The sequence below is a fragment of the Citrus clementina genome, unplaced genomic scaffold (genome assembly GCF_000493195.1).
Source record: "Citrus clementina cultivar Clemenules unplaced genomic scaffold, Citrus_clementina_v1.0 scaffold_5, whole genome shotgun sequence".
NCBI lineage: Eukaryota > Viridiplantae > Streptophyta > Magnoliopsida > Sapindales > Rutaceae > Citrus > Citrus x clementina.
This window is the reverse complement of record NW_006262201.1, coordinates 43,105,887-43,121,694: the sequence shown is the minus strand read 5'-3', so window position 1 is coordinate 43,121,694 and position 15,808 is coordinate 43,105,887. Positions and strand designations below refer to the sequence as shown.

Sequence of the window (15,808 nt, the reverse complement as noted above, 5' to 3'; positions counted from 1 at the left end):
ATCTTCTCTTCGGAGACTGCTGTCGGTGTTGCCAGTTGCTGCTATTTTGTGTACCAAATAACAAAGAAAAGCAGCACCGCAGAGTCTGCTTCAGGACTCCTCTGGATTGGATGTGGAATTCTTTAAGACTGAGCTGAGCTGAGCCGAGCTTTATTTGCTTTCCCTAGGTAATAAGGGTGTTCGCGAATCAGATTTTATGTATTTGACATCAATCCATATCCGATCCATGATTTTGCGAATTATAAATTTTCAATTCAATCCAATCCACGAATTGATGAAATTTAATCTAAATTCAATTCATACGTTTGCCGATCAGATGCGGATTTGACCAAATCCATATCCAATCCACCATTTTGCGAATTGGTTTACGGACTAAAGAATTTTTAATTTTATCAAATGCACGAACTAGCTAAATAAAAAAATTTAATATAAAAATAATTTTACTACCGATCAAATTTAAAATTAAATAAGATTTAAATAAATTAATTGTTTAAATAAAGCTAGAAAATACATTTAAAGTTTCAAAATATAACACATCAAAAAGAAAAAAAAAACTCATTTGTTTAGATCAGTATATGGAAATTAACTATTTAGGAAGTTATAGTTGTTTATTTAATTATTTTTTATTTTATATTATTATCAGATAAGAATAATATAGTGTTAATGTAACTATATTTTAACTTATTTATTTACGGGTAAGTACTGATGCCATATTTATAAGTTTTATTTTTAATTAAATAAATACTTTTTATTTTTTTGTGGATTCACGGATTTTTGTGGACTTATAAAAGTATGTCCATATCCAATTCACCAATTGCGAATTATCAAATTTTCAATTCAATCCAATCCACTAATCCGCGAATCGGATTTTTACGGATCAGACGGATTGAGCAGATCACATTGGATTCTGAACACCCCTATTAGGTAATTGGGTTTTGATCTTTCTTAAATTACATTGACTGGCCACAAATGTTTAAGGTAAGTTTGTTATTAATTTAAAATTTTATACATCTTTATTATTATTAGTTCAGCTTTTATTCAATTTCATTATGATTGAGATAAGAGTTAGAATGAGCTCTTTATTTTTAGTCTAGAGAAAATTAATAGTTTAAAAAACGATTTTTTTTTTTTAAAGTAGATCCCCACTTCATCAATAGGATGTGCTATATGTATTTCTCTAGTTGACGGTTTATATAATTATATTTGTTGTTTTTGTTCTTCTTCTTTTATGTTTTTATTATTCTTCTTCTTTTTGACTAGGATTAGGAAGCCGTAGCCCCCATCAGCCTCTAACACCTGCCTTTCACATGCCTCCATGAGTGATATCGAAACGGCAATGAAATCGTGCCGTTTTGGTCTGATCTCCTGAGCTCAATATCATGTGTGAAGCACGTGGTCTACTTACAGGCGTTGAACGGCATTCACGATCATGTCGGTTTGGCTCCAAAACACAGCAGATGGCAAGTCACACGCACATGGTGCCTCGAAATGACTTATCGGTCATTCGAGTTGGAGTCCATATTCAGCAAGAACGGTAGAACGTACAAGTGTAAGTGGTCATGAAAATACCAAGAACAGGATGATCAGGACATGAGCTGGATGGAATCCAGTTATTAAAAACAAATGCTTCTATTTAACGAAGAGATGTCAATCGTGTATATCTTATTGAAGGAGAGTGGAGCCATCATCATATAATTGATAGTAACTTATTCCTCTTATGTCCAACAATATTTAATAAAATGCCAAATTTGACTGACATTATATTTATATAGGTAATACATACATAGAACACTATATATTTTCGAAGAAACTTCCCACTCATGTTAGAGTCGGAAACCCTATTGTGGCTTCTCTGCAAAGACAAGCAGAGTATGATTTCTTCTTCTCAGTGGTTGAAAAACAAAAACTGCCATTATCGGTCACATTACTATCATTATTATTATTTTTTGAAGCATACTTATATATATATATATATATACATGTATATAAATTCATGGATCCATATATAAACTGACATTACGTGCAAAGAATTTGGAGAACACGACAGTCCGGGCGGTAACTTAAAGAGGAAGAATAATTAAGCTAGCTAGGTAGCAAAAGGGTACCGTCGGCCGTGGCTAATAATTAAGTTCATTTCGTTTGTTGTTGATGTTTTGGTTTGGGCTAGCTAATAGCTAGAACTTTTAAAATATGATTAAGATTTAAGAGTTTCATTTGTTTGTTGGTAAGTAAATTGGAATACATGTTTATAGAGAATAGCTAGTGATAGCTGGAGAAAATTAGAAATGGTGGTAATGGTAGCTAAACCAAAAGGAATAACGGCTCCATTCTATTTCTACATATTGCATTTTCAGTGCATATACAATATACCCAATCATATGTTCGAGCTTACCATAACTGAGTTTAATACTATTAATTTGTCGTCCTGTCCTATTTCGAAGCTGAACCGCCAAGTATTTTGTATTAGTCGGATATCTACCCAGGCTTGGTCTAAATAATTAGGTAGGTATTCATGATTTATCATATAGCACTGTTTGAGAATTTTGACTGAAAAGTTTAGAGGTATGATAATAGGGTTTCTTACATTGAATTCAAATAATCGTGTTAAGAATTCAAAGAGTCACCTGACCTACACATTTGAATATTAAACGTACGTGTTCTAATCGTATTACCAATTTCACATACTTTACTGTGTTTTTCTAAAGTCTCACTCGTTAATTTAACATGTTCTAATACATTTTCTAAAGTAACTTTATTTTGTAGCACTAAATATGATATACAGCTCTACGTATTGGATAAAATAACGAGTCAATGTAATATGATTAATATAGTAATTAATAGCCAAGTGGTTTTACATGTTGAAAATTCTAAATCCAAACCCAACATGATTAATAATACTCATATGCAGTCTAACTTCATATTTAAATGAGCAACCGTGTCACAAACTGCTAATTGTAAGTGCTTATAACGAGGGCATATATTTGCTCCCATTATATGATCTTGTTTTAATTTGAGATTGTCGGTAGAGTATTTTTTCACCAGGCATTTGATTCTTATTACCAAATGCGAATGTGATGTGTATAAAGTCTGTTAGGAAATTGGTGGGTGAAGCAGGACCGCAGCTAAAATGAAATTGGAAATAAAATAAAGAACAAGCACAAAAGAATGGACACCAGAAAATTACGTGGTTCGGCTTTTAGCCTACGTCCACGGGCGAAAACAGAAGGAAATATTTTACTAGTGAAATAAGGATTACAAGTATTGTAATATTTTGGCTCACAACCCAAAACTCCAATACACCCAATCTCTCACTCACTAGACTCTCTGCTCTGCAAGAATTATTTCTCACAACTCTCGACTCTCTCTAAATTACTCTCTGAATAATGGAATTGGATGCTCAATGAAATGGGAAGCTCTCCCTTTTATAGCCAAAAAATGGCTATTAAATTAATAATAATTTTTCCTTGTCAAAACCGTGTTCTTCATTTTCTTCTTTAAACTGCTTCTTTTTCCATTTCCTTTTCAAGCATTTCGGCCAGCCCATTTTTTCTTCTTCAAACCTTCTAGATGCTGCAGCCAATAATTTTGACAAAGTCGAGATATCATATCATCATAATTTAAGGCTTAAGGGGCTCAAGGCATGATGTCAATCTCCACACCATCCTATCTGCTTCGCCATAATCATGTTGCCTACGTTTCTGCTAGGCCACAGGAGGATCTACTCCAGACAAACTTATCAGTATTTATCGGCTTGGTCAAAACATCTGCTAGGTTCTCCTTCGTATGGATTTTCTGTAAATCCACACTTCCATCTTCCAACGGGTCAACACAATTAACATGACTAATAAATGAGTCGTATCCTTATTTTGATATTTTGATACGATTAATAAATAGATTGTATCAGTATTTACTTAAATTTTACGTAGCACCCCTCTGCACTCGCTATTTTGTTAATTTGCTAATATAATGTGAACATGATTTTGATTCTTAAGCTATTTTAATTAATTTCCTTGTTTATTCATTTTTTTTTTTAATTTGGGGGGACAAATTTGGTATCTGTGGTGAGGACACAAACTAAGGCATCGTCACTCTACTATCCGAGTGTTGGACCACAAAGATCAGAGCTTTCTCCCGTGAGTCATGAGAAGCGTTTGTCATGCCTGCCTGCCTCTCATCATTAATCATACGTTCCTTCTTAATTGTCGTTAAATTCATCCATGATTTTGGCTTTATAAGTAAAGAATTTTCCAATGAAATTTGGCCCATGGCAGTAGAAACAAAAGATCAAAACAGATTCTTCAGTTTACTAACCTTTGATTCAAAAGGGGTGTTAAAAGCTCTTTGGGGTCACATTCCCAAAGAGCAACAGACACCAAAAAGCAGCCCTCTACAATAATTTGTTCTCTGGAGTCCCGGCCTAAAACTAAAAGTTTTTGGCTTATACGCAAAAGCAAGGCAGGGGCCATGGGAGTTGGAGTTGGACCTCTTATTAGGAACTCTTTCTGGGCAATTGGCAAGCAATTGATTTGACCTCTGAAGAAAATGTCGTTCGATTAATTGAGAGGCGAGACACCTATGTTTCAAAATAAACGAACTTGAGTGAGAAATAAAAATAACCCAAGTGGAGGTAATGGCGGCCAGATTCACTTAAGCCTGTTCGATGACAGGACAGCGCAGGACAGACACTCTGTTAACTCATCCAGGTTTGAAATTATTAATTCTCTTACTAGAACATACGGATGCAGCAAACAATTATTGGAAGTGGGAGGCCAGGCCCCAATTGGATTGTTTGTTACTTTAACTCTGTGATTTAATCTGCATAATTCATGATTGTCACGTACTGATCAAACTATAAACAGAAAGAGACACATGCAATCTAAAAATATTATTCGGGAAAGCTATCATATGGTTCAAAAGTCATAAAGATGCATTCCCGAATATTTCTCTCTTTCGCTCTCTCTTTCCCCTGTTATGGTTTCCTTTATGTTTTTGAGGTGACAATTATTAATTGTATGAATAAAGATGCGGTTAAAGAAAGAGCTATATAACATTTAGGAATCACTTGTGAAATATAAATTGATAACTAGGCATATATAGGTGACACTTAGTCAGGTGATTAAGAAAGGCATCCCAGCTATTAATTTATGTCTTTAATCAAATATGCTCTACAACTCACATCAAATGAAAAACCAGACTTGGGATTTGAAGAAATTTGAGTGCACATCACAATCCTTCATGAATCTTGGCAAATTCATGAGTTCAATTAATGCTTGAAAAATGAAGCAAAGTTTTCGCTTTAGTTAAAGTCGAATATGTACAACTCTTTCGTATGGGGACTTTCAGATTCGGGTGGTGGTGGTCATAGTAGTCTTCGTAAATGACATGTAATTGCCCCATGATCTAAAATGAAAACACCTTGACTTTGATGCCAATGGTATCAATTATTTTTCTCATAGTGTGAGGAATCAACACTGTTTATGGGGCCTGCCTCCTAGTATAATATTCTCTTGCTAGCTAAACAAGGAACATAACCCCATTTAATAGCTAGCCTCATTTTTCATCCAACAATGAACTATTTTTTTTTTTCCTTTCTTTTATTTATATTCCCCATTTTGTTGCATAAAAGATAAGTTAAGATATGGTACTAGTCAAGAAGATGGTAATGACTGCTATGATCACCACCTCTAAATTTGGTGGAAAGTTTGATCATAATTAACCAATTAAGGGCCAATTTGAAAATGTTGTACTTTTTAAAATAATTGTTGTTAGTTGTACTGTAAAAATAATCAGCTGTGAAAAGAATCAGTTAAGTGTTTGGTAACTTTTGTTTTCAGAAGTACTATGAGTTTTGAAAGCAATTATAGACGTTTGGTAAATTTTATTATTAAACTACTGCGAGAAAATAAATGACTAAAATATACATAATATAAGATAAAATTTACTTATACATATAAAATATATATATATAATATTTTTAATTGTGTATTATAATAATTTTTACTAAAAATAAAATTTATAATATACAGATTTTACTTTTTTATTTTTTTATCTTAAAACAATTGATAATTAAATTAATAATATAGTGAAACAAATTTAATAATAATTCGACCAGCAATTTGATGTTAATAAATTGATATTGATGAATTATAATAAAAATTTATTAAAATATTATTGTGTTTCTAATTTGAATGAGGATAATTTTAGGTTTAGCTAATAATTTTAAAGATATTTATGGAATTGTATTAAAAGATAAAATTGATTATTAAAATCATAATCTAAAAGTTACTTCTTCCTTTCTTTTCAAAATTAGCTGTAGAAGGAACTGATTTTGACAAAAGTGATTTTGATTTTTTTTACCAAACACTAAAATTAACTTTTAAATTTTTAAAATCACTTTTAGACCTCTTAAAAACAATCCCAAACCGGGCCTAAGAGTACTCATTGTGCACGCCTAAAATGTATATATATATAATCTTGATATATATAAGTAACAGTAGTCTGATATATTAATTTAATCTAGATATATAGAAGTAACAGTAGTGTGATCGGCACATGCAAAAATCAATTATACAAGTTGTCTGTCTATTCTCTATAGACTATAGCATCCCCTCTTTAACCTTTATTTGCATGGGCAGCCTATAGTGTCGACTTTTTTCAGCATAAATATTCTCCATTTCTTTCAGAAATCGCATCACTGAGTTATTGGCAAGTTGCAAAGCTTAGCCAGGAACATGATGATGAGCAACAACAAGCCTCTTAAGAAATCAGGAACATTTCAGTTTCAAAGATCTCAGTCAATGGAACTCCAAAACCTTCCTCCTCCCCAATTATTAGCACCAAAACCACAAAGATCAGCAACGTTTGGGCCAAGGAAATCTCCTCGTAGAGAATTTCCAACTTCTCCTCGACTCATTTTGGGAGAAGAAATAACTCATTTTGGTCACCCTCAACACCCTCTAGCTGAAATTGACTTGCCTGATCTCTTTACATGTGCAGGCTGCAAAGAGTACGGCGCAGGCAAGAGATTCACTTGTCAGCAATGTGATTTTCAGTTGCATGAGTTTTGTGCTTTTGCTCCTCAAACTCTTAAGAACCATCCCTTACACTGCCAGCACCAGCTCGTTTTCTTTTCCAAACCAGGTGATGCTTAAGAGTTGATTATTGATTTATTTATTCTTATTCACTTCATTTGACCATTAGATTGTGTGTGATTCTTAATTCTGTATATAGAGATATAAGTGCAGCTGACCTTATTATCTGTATTTTCTGTTTTTGATTAATTAGTCAAAGGAGGAATAATGAAATCAAGGTGTGATGTGTGTGGCAAGCCCACAAAAGGGTACACATTTAGATGCAGTGCATGTAGCTTTCAGATGCATCCTTGTTGTGCAAAGCTCTCGACTGAAATCAACTATCCTGTCCATGCACATACCTTAAAGCTCCTAGCCGTGACTCCGCTAACAAATGGTGATCCTGGTTTTGTTTGTGGTGAGTGCAAGAGGAAGAGATCAGGCAGAGTGTATCGATGCACGATTTGTAATTATCATCTTCATGCAGTCTGTGCAAAGGGTATGGTGAATGGGTTGCAAGCTAATGACATCAAGGGCCCAGATAAGCCAAGCATGCTTGGGACTGCCGCACGGCTTGCTTCTCAGGTTGTCATTGACTTCATCGGGGGCTTGATTGAGGGACTTGGAGAAGGTGTTGGAGAAGCTGTTGCTTCAAATGTCACTAGAGGAAGGAGCACTACCAGTAGTACTGCTGGCAAGAGGGTATATAACTAAGCAAGGTTGAAGCTGATATTTTATTTTATCACGATATTAATTTATGATCACTGAGCTTGGATCCTCATTATTTATTTTTATTATGGCATATGGGCTGTTTTATATCTGCTATGTTGAAGCTGGGAAAGTGGTTAATGTGAAATTGTATATGTTATGTATCCAAGTTGTTTCATTACGTATTGTGTGATTCCTTATTGTGTATCAGAATATATATATATATTTTTCTCTGAATAGATGAATTTTTATGTGTAATGTTTAACAATATGCATATTGATTAGCTTCTTTTGTTGTTACATGTAAATAACATTCCAAATTCTAGCTTGTAGGTAAACATCGTTTCATTGAAAGTTCTCCTGAGTGCAGTTTTTTTTTTTTTTCTCTTTTTTTCCCCTGTTAATAACGTTCAAGATTATCTTATATCTCATGATCCTAAAAGAAGCATGGTTAGGGTTAATAAAAAACGCAATTTAAACACAAAAAAAGACATTTCTGAATCAATTTTGAGTTAATAATTTTTTATTTGACACGCAGCAGCTCACTGTTATGCTGTTGTGATTTGACATTTTTGACGCATAGCATAGCAAGTCCAGGACTAGAGTGTTATGCCCTTTTGCACTGATACGCTAATGATGGCATTAAAAAAAATAATTAAATTTTTTTTTAAAAAAAATATGAGCAGATGACTTAACTAAACTGAGAGTGAAAAATAAAATTAAAATCCAAAAGGTGAGAGCTTCAATCAGATTTGCGAGTTAAAAGATATTGAAACAACATGCAATGCAAGCGTGACGGTTCCACTCTTTTCAGTCGTTCTTTGATAAATGGCCGGTGAAATGTCCATTTTCGGAAGCCATGCCTGAAAGCGGGAGGCAGGAGAGAAGGATCGATAGGAAAGCACGCCTTCAACTGGATCCTAACATTAACAGATGAGTTCACTGATAAATATATCATGTCAAAATGCAATTAACTACCTCCCAATTCTCAATCTCAAGATTAAGTGGGGGACTGGGGAGTATTACTTGATGTCTCTCAACAAAGATAGATAGAAACATGATATGACCGGGCGATCACAACTGATGAACTAAAGATAAATTTGACAGAGAAAGGGATCCCGCCTCTTTTTTTTTTTTTTTTTTTCATTTTAAGATATATGCCAACAAATATTCCACTATGTAATCAATCATACAGTATCCAAGTTCTCTGATTGATCCTACCAATCAACTTTACAATGACAAAAATCAATACATAAGTCAGTTTTACTTCCAATTTGGTTGCTTCCATGAATTCAAAAGAAATCGGAAAGAAAAACACAGCCACATAAAATTAACCGAACTAAATCTCTCAAGACCAATGAAAATGGCTACAAGTTTTTGCCTCCTTTAACCTTGGTTTTTGATTGCTCCCTTTCGTTGCAATCACCCACTTTTAGTAGTAGTATCTTCAATTGTCTGCCCCATCATCTGACCTTTCACCTTATCGTTTTATGAGTAGCAGCCTTCCACAATCTGAGAAAACTTTCTTCCATAGTAAAACACAAACGAGCCAGCAAAAACAACGGCATAAAATCTAACTTGTACAAATCTCAAGTTTGTTAAAGTAATATCTAGCTTCTGAGACCGACAGTCAGCCAACTGAAGTCCTGTGCAACGTCAACATTCCTCTTTATGACGGTACATCTTTCCTTGCCTAACTGCAGCATGAGCACAAAGTAATATCATGACCATGTCATGCTGCCTTGCCTGCGCCTAATTACTTTCTTTCCTTAGATTTTTCTCCAATAGTTCTGTCCCTTTATGACTACTTTGGACCAAAATCCAAGTTCTCCCACTTGAATGGAGCAACCAGACCAATGTCTGGAGAGCCTCGCAAGAATAAGCAGACACACACGCAGACAGCAGCAATGGCAAGCATTGAATGAATGTAAGGGCGGTTAAGTAAGCCCTGTGAACCTCGAACCCTTTTGTTCAACTTTGCTGCAGCAACTGCACACTTAGTGCAAGATTTACCCCTTTGTTTGAATTGGGAACTTAACCCATGTACCTGCTCCTTTGCCAAGCCAGATTGCTCTATCTCTACTCCAACTGGTATTGTAACTTGACCATTTCTTCTGTCAGCAAGTTTACGAGCCACCAGCTTGTTATAAGCGTGATTATTCTTCATTAAGGCATAAGAATATGGAGAGTGCCCACTAGCATCAAGAATGGAATTCCAGGAGGACGGCCCAATCTGAGGGAAAAAAAGGGCAAAATGGCATAATGAAAGTTACCCATGTAAACAAGATATGAATTAAAAAAATTATAAAAAAAGAAAAAGAGGTCAAAAGACAGGCAGCCAACCAAGAATAGTGACCCACCCACCACCACCCAAAAGAAGATGAAAACAACTCTATACGGTTGAAAAGGGTAATTATATAGAAGATAGATTTCAGTTTCAGAAGCTATTATTTAAACTATCCAATTAGACTCAAATGAGCAGACAGCTGAAGTAAGAATATAGAATAAGATACCTCCTGTGGATCATTTGTCAAAGCATCTATTATATCATCTGAATCCGACGTACATGCAGCCAAATGTAGTGGCGTAATACCACCAGGTCCCGCAAGATTTGGTGGGAAAATATATTTCTGGGGGGTGTCATTACTGCTAGTTAAAGAATAATGGATCAGCAAGTCGACCATCCTCCTGCACTTCATTTTCACAGCCCGATTCAACAGCTGAATTTCCCACAGCATCTCAAGTGATTCCCTAGATAGACCATCCATACTCAAATTTCCTTCCACCAGAATGTCTAGGATTGCTTTCACTAAAGCACAGCAACCTCGATCTACTGAAAATACGAGCAAAAACTTGAAGCGGCTCAAGGAATAATCAGAACCCTTAACGATGGAAGAAGCTCTCTTTCTTTGGAACAGCCATCCCAGTTCATTCAAGAAGTGCAGAACTTCTTCCCTTGATCTGGGCCTGCCATATTCATGAGCTTGATGTTCTGAAATGACATCACATACTTTAGCCTCAGCACCAAATTCAGACTCGAGCAGACTCAATTCTTTACAAATTGTAGCATCCGCTATAATAACAGGAAAACTATTGCCCTTGAAACCATTTTCCACCTATTCATCAAATTATGAAATGTCAAATAAAACAGATTTTCTGAAGGATTCTACTCAAGAATTTCTAGATATTCATTAAAAAAAAGGCAAAAAGACCAAGTCTGTCCACAAGTTGCACCTCAATAAAAAATCGACCCAGAACACTTGGAGATGTGTCCTGAATTTTTAAACCAGCCAAGATTATCTCATCATAAATGGAGCCCTGACATGTAGAACTCGTTACTTCCTGTGATGCATATCCACCCATGAATGTGCAATGGATCCTATCACAGATATACAAAACAGTTATCAGAACAGAGATCAAAGTTAGGCCAAGCAACAAGGAGTTTCTAAAAAGATGCTCAAAAAAGAAGGGAGAGCATTTAGCTTACTTGGTGCCAAGATTAGTAAGATTTCTACCCCTCAATTTGAAAGAGAGTTCTTGTCCACCAACAACTGCTAAAGGAGACACTGAGATCAACTCCGGGGAGCTCCATGTTCTCCAAGATTTGCAGACACGAATATTCCCTGCAGATTGATTTCACAAAAAAAAAAGAAGACAAGCTGTTACAATCACAATGCAGTTATCCAAATTTTCAATTCATACTGAAACGTGGAGTAATGAACATCTTCCTTTGGCTGCCGTATAGAGGACAACAAAATGCTCAAAGTTCAAAACCAAACTATTTTCAGTAGTACACACCATCTTTATGTGATGCTAACTGCTTCCCCGTATGGACCAAAAACCTCGCGTTTCTCCAAAAATCTGAATCTGAATCTTGAACCAAAGAATTGATTCGCTGAAGGAGGTTTCCTTCCAGCTGTAGAGAAGACCCTACAACTTGTCAGCACAATGTCACATTGAAATAGAAAAAGTGCAAAAAAGCACTTCACTTACTTGTTCCCAAGTAGCATATGGCATTGACACATAAAGTGATAAAATCACACAACCAGGCCTGATGTAGCTTTCCATTTCTGATGGACTGTTAGAAAGCCAATTGTAGATCTGAGACGAGTAAAATAAGCATTATTTGCTTTGGCCCGAGAAACAAACACCAGGGCTCCATGCCAATCAGAAATAACATGTAATCAATAAACTCCGTACCTCTTTCCGCAATGTCCCAGGAAATTGACTGGGATCCTTGTCAAATAACTTAAAAATTATTCTGCCGGTGCAATCCTGCATAGAAGAAGTAGAATTATTATAATCCTACAAAAAAATAGTTTTAAAGATGGTTAACACACACACACACACACACACACACAAAGAAAAAAGAAAAAAATGACAATCTTAAATCTCAAATGAGCTGGCGGACCATACGCTACCTGCGCATCAGAGTTCAAGCTAGAAGGTGAATGATCAGACCCAGAAGACGAAGTGTACCCAGCTTGATACGGAAAACTTTGAAATGAACAATTGTCAGCTGCTTTATTTGAGCCTCTAAAGAGCTCAAGTGGCATAATAGAACCGCGACTCCGGTTACCTTCAACATTAGCATTAACCTCTCTTCCAATAGACAATTTTTCAGATTTTACGGTCTCAGATGTGCTCTGCATTGGGAAGAATGTTTGGACAACAGGAGATGAAGATGGAGATCTCTCTTCAATGGGGTTACTACTGTCAGAAGAGAAATACTTCCTAGAAGACGACAGCTTTGGTGGGCTGTCATCCTCAGGTGAAGAGCTAAATAGCTGTAAGGGCAAATTGACCCGAGTTTCTTGATTTTGACCATCCGAATCTTCAACAGGGGACTGATAACTGGTACTACTTCTCTCACCTCCAACAGATGGAAAATCCATGGTGGTTCTCTTAAGGAAATTGGGAGTTGCTTGTTCAGGGCAGGTTGACTTGGTTTTCTCACTATCGCTGCTATGGCTACTTCTTTGAGAGTGAGCAGCAAGAGTGTCTGGAGAAGGTGCAGTTAGAGTGGATGAAAGAACGGCAAGCAAGTCCATGGTTGATGGAGACGATGTATTTTCATTCAATCTGTTTTGGACATCAGTAGAAGTGTGTACTGGAGTTTTCCTATTTAGACTTCCAAAATTGTGCAACTTTGCAGCAAGGTCCGCTGGCAAAGGCAGAGAATTGATCTTGCTAAGAATCATGAGGAGTTGCTCTCTATCTGGTACCGATGAACAACTGATACTTCTATCTTCAGTTTTCCCTACAAATTTTAATTTGCAAAATTTCAGCTAAAAACTAGGGATGACTAAACATTAATTACTTAAGGCAAAATTTCTCACCTTGTGCACGAGCTAAGGCAGTCAGCAAGTTGACAATATCTACATTTGCAGTGGGGTTGTTACTCTGGTTTCCATGGCCATGGATTAACATCCGTGAGGTAATATCCTCTGGCTGGGTTTTCCTTCTTCGTCGGTTGTGCCCAGCAAGCCGACGCCTACAGCTTCGTTTTCCCTCATCAAACTCTGAAAGAGGATGAAACCTGCATGGAAAAAAAAATGCAGAGTAAAATTGTAGTGGATTCGAACCACAGATAAAGAAGGCATGGGAAAACTCTCGTTATGCCTGAGGAAGAACACTAACCATCGCCTACCAGTTCCATGTATGTGTATGTATATTATATAAATTTGAAAAAAAATAAATAAATACCTGCTACACTGCTGGCAGAACCTCTGCATCTGCTTCCCAACAAGAGCTTTAGTAGATTTACTATGCAGCTCGCAAACTTTATGTCGGCGGTGATAATCCTTGGCATTAGAGAGATCTTCCTTACAATTATCAACCTGACACATGGGATAAGGAGCAGTTCCGGGAGATCCAGACCTAACCCTTTTGTTGGGTTTGGAGGTAACCACGGGAGGCTCAGGCTGCTCAACATCAACGGCAGTCAAACCCCCACCAAGATTCAAATCAAGCCTTCCATCATCTTCAACATTTCCAACGGTAACAGCACTGGTAGTGGTAGTATTCCCCTTCTTCTGATTGTTATAATTATAATTATAATTAATATTATCAGTCGTCTTGTTGGGCGATTCAGATGCAGTAGCGCCCCCCAATCTAAGAACCTCTGGGTCCGAGTCCACAACCGGTTTCCCAACAAATCCAACACTATCCCAATCCCATAGCTTAGGGTTCCAGTTCTGCTGCTCACCACCGTAGTGGTTTTGGCTTTGAGCCTGATAAGAAAGATGCCGCTTTTTCGCCATCGTCATCGTCATCGTCATCGTCGGCGCTTCACATAATCTGCTTGAAAGTCTTTGATGCATTAATATTGAAGGAGCCACTTGTGCACCTACTTCTTCCATCTCAAACCTCCTTAATTCACAACTCTCTAATTAAATATGCACCATACACATACATACATACATACATACATACATACACCCAATTCAATTCATAAAATTAAGCCCCAATATAAAAGCTGCAACTTTTCATTCTCCCAAATAAATACTAATGCTTTTCAAAAAAAAAAAAAATACTGATAGGTAAGAAATCACACCGAGACGGTTTAGTATAATTTTTTTAAATAAATAAATAAATTTTTTTTAAAAAAAAAAAAACAGACACACACATACGCACAAAGTAGCGGAAGAATTTATCAGCAGAAATTGAATAACCACTGACCTTCACAAAAATGAAGACTCTGGCCGCATCTCGGAAGAAAACAAATTATAAATCAAAAGAAAAAAAATTAAACCTTATTGCAATAATAAACTGAGCTCAGATCTAACTAATAATAAGCAATATCTGAGACTTCGATGAGAGGTTTTGTATGAAAAAGAAAATTATTATTGAAATCTGAGACCATTAAAATTAAGTCAACTGATACGGAACATGAAACTGAGATAAGAGAAGATGAGAAGTGTTACCGCAACTTCAGTTTTACTTTTTTTAATTTTAATTTAAATTTTTTTTTCAATCTTTGCGTTCTAACGAACTTTTCTTTTCGGTGATTGGCATAAATCGTAAATTTAGTCAAGATTGGGGTTCAGTTTTGTGCCGCCCGCGGCCCTACGAAGAATCCAAGACACTTCCAAGTTACTAACCATCATTTTTCATATTTTTCTATTCAATTTCATTTTTTCTTTTTCTTTCTTTTTTTTTTTCCCATTTTATTACTTACTGAAAGATATCAAATTCGTCAAAAGCAAAAAGGACACGAATTGAGTTTTGACGATTGGGGCAATAGTTTTATTACATTTGCTATTAAGAAATACAATGAAAAATTTTACTATCATTTTTCATATTTTTCTTTTCAATTCACAGGATTTAGCTATAATGCAACTGTGGTATCATATCACAGCTGCACCTAATTATTAGATTCAGCTATAATACATATATGTAACTAAATTTAATGGCTAGATGCAGCTGTGGTATGGTACCACAGTTGCACCATAATTTTGTCCCGATTCACGTACTATAATTGAAAAAATCATCATGTTTTTATCATTTTCTTTTACGAGTTAAATTCATGATTTTCCCTTTCCCAAATATAAACGTAATATATTACTTAAGTTTATCTTGTTTAAGTCTAGCCTTTACGTGTTTTAAAACATGCAAACATAAGAGAAATGTTACCATAACAAGAAAATAATGAAAACACATAATGTTGCTTTAATATTTTGATACTTTGTTATAGAAAGATTTTATCATTGAAGCTATATTACCGGATATTACAAACCAAATTTCATAATTATTTAAATGTATTCACAGGCATATCAAAAGTGTTCAATTCATAAAATGTTATTCACTAATTGTATTTATTGTATTATTTTTATTGGTGAAGTTCCTCTTCATTGGATATCCATGTGCCTATATACTTTAAGGTCGGCTCTAGATTATTAGGGGCTTTAGGCAATTTTTTTTTTTGAAACCTCCTTATATTGAGCAAGTTCAATAATCAACAAGATATTAAGTTTTTTTTTAAAAAAAAAAGTAGTTAATAAGATATCTTTTTTATGCTTTTGGAACTAT

The 15,808-nt window shown here is 35.4% G+C and overlaps 2 protein-coding genes across 3 annotated transcripts; one reads left to right on the top strand and one right to left on the bottom strand.

The window, feature by feature from the left end:
- Window positions 1–6,671: 6,671 nt before the first annotated feature.
- On the top strand, window positions 6,672–7,822 carry LOC18040237. Its single transcript, XM_006435421.2, has 2 exons — window positions 6,672–7,140; window positions 7,285–7,822. The coding sequence occupies exons 1-2, from the start codon at window positions 6,732–6,734 to the stop codon at window positions 7,782–7,784; spliced, it is 909 nt and encodes a 302-aa protein (XP_006435484.1). The 5' UTR covers window positions 6,672–6,731; the 3' UTR covers window positions 7,785–7,822.
- A 1,111-nt stretch (window positions 7,823–8,933) lies between these two features.
- LOC18040559 (squamosa promoter-binding-like protein 14) lies at window positions 8,934–14,734 on the bottom strand. Of its 2 annotated transcripts, none has more exons than XM_006435420.2 (11): window positions 14,459–14,734; window positions 13,484–14,149; window positions 13,117–13,316; window positions 12,199–13,037; window positions 11,978–12,052; window positions 11,771–11,878; window positions 11,576–11,693; window positions 11,265–11,400; window positions 11,012–11,156; window positions 10,291–10,893; window positions 8,934–10,010 (listed from the first exon to the last, which is right to left on the bottom strand). In XM_006435420.2, exons 2-11 carry the CDS (start codon window positions 14,137–14,139, stop codon window positions 9,582–9,584), a joined length of 3,309 nt encoding a protein of 1,102 aa, XP_006435483.1. In that variant the 5' UTR covers window positions 14,140–14,149; window positions 14,459–14,734; the 3' UTR covers window positions 8,934–9,581. The 2 variants fall into 2 exon arrangements, with proteins under 2 accessions (XP_006435483.1, XP_024038955.1); XM_024183187.1 differs by having other exon boundaries at window positions 13,484–14,077.
- Between the last annotated feature and the right edge of the window lie 1,074 nt (window positions 14,735–15,808).

What these genes read in the sequence shown, in the direction of transcription:
- LOC18040559 (XM_006435420.2), bottom strand. Translation starts at nt 14,139, where the DNA reads ATGGAAGAAGTAGGTGCACAAGTGGCTCCTTCAATATTAATGCATCAA. An exon ending in GCTTGAACTCTGATGCGCAG is followed by an intron (nt 12,053 to 12,198) that starts GTAGCGTATGGT and finishes TCTTCTATGCAG; the next exon opens with GATTGCACCGGCAGAATAAT. An exon ending in TGGGTCGATTTTTTATTGAG is followed by an intron (nt 10,894 to 11,011) that starts GTGCAACTTGTG and finishes TTTGATGAATAG; the next exon opens with GTGGAAAATGGTTTCAAGGG.
- LOC18040237 (XM_006435421.2), top strand. Translation starts at nt 6,732, where the DNA reads ATGATGATGAGCAACAACAAGCCTCTTAAGAAATCAGGAACATTTCAG. An exon ending in CGTTTTCTTTTCCAAACCAG is followed by an intron (nt 7,141 to 7,284) that starts GTGATGCTTAAG and finishes TTGATTAATTAG; the next exon opens with TCAAAGGAGGAATAATGAAA.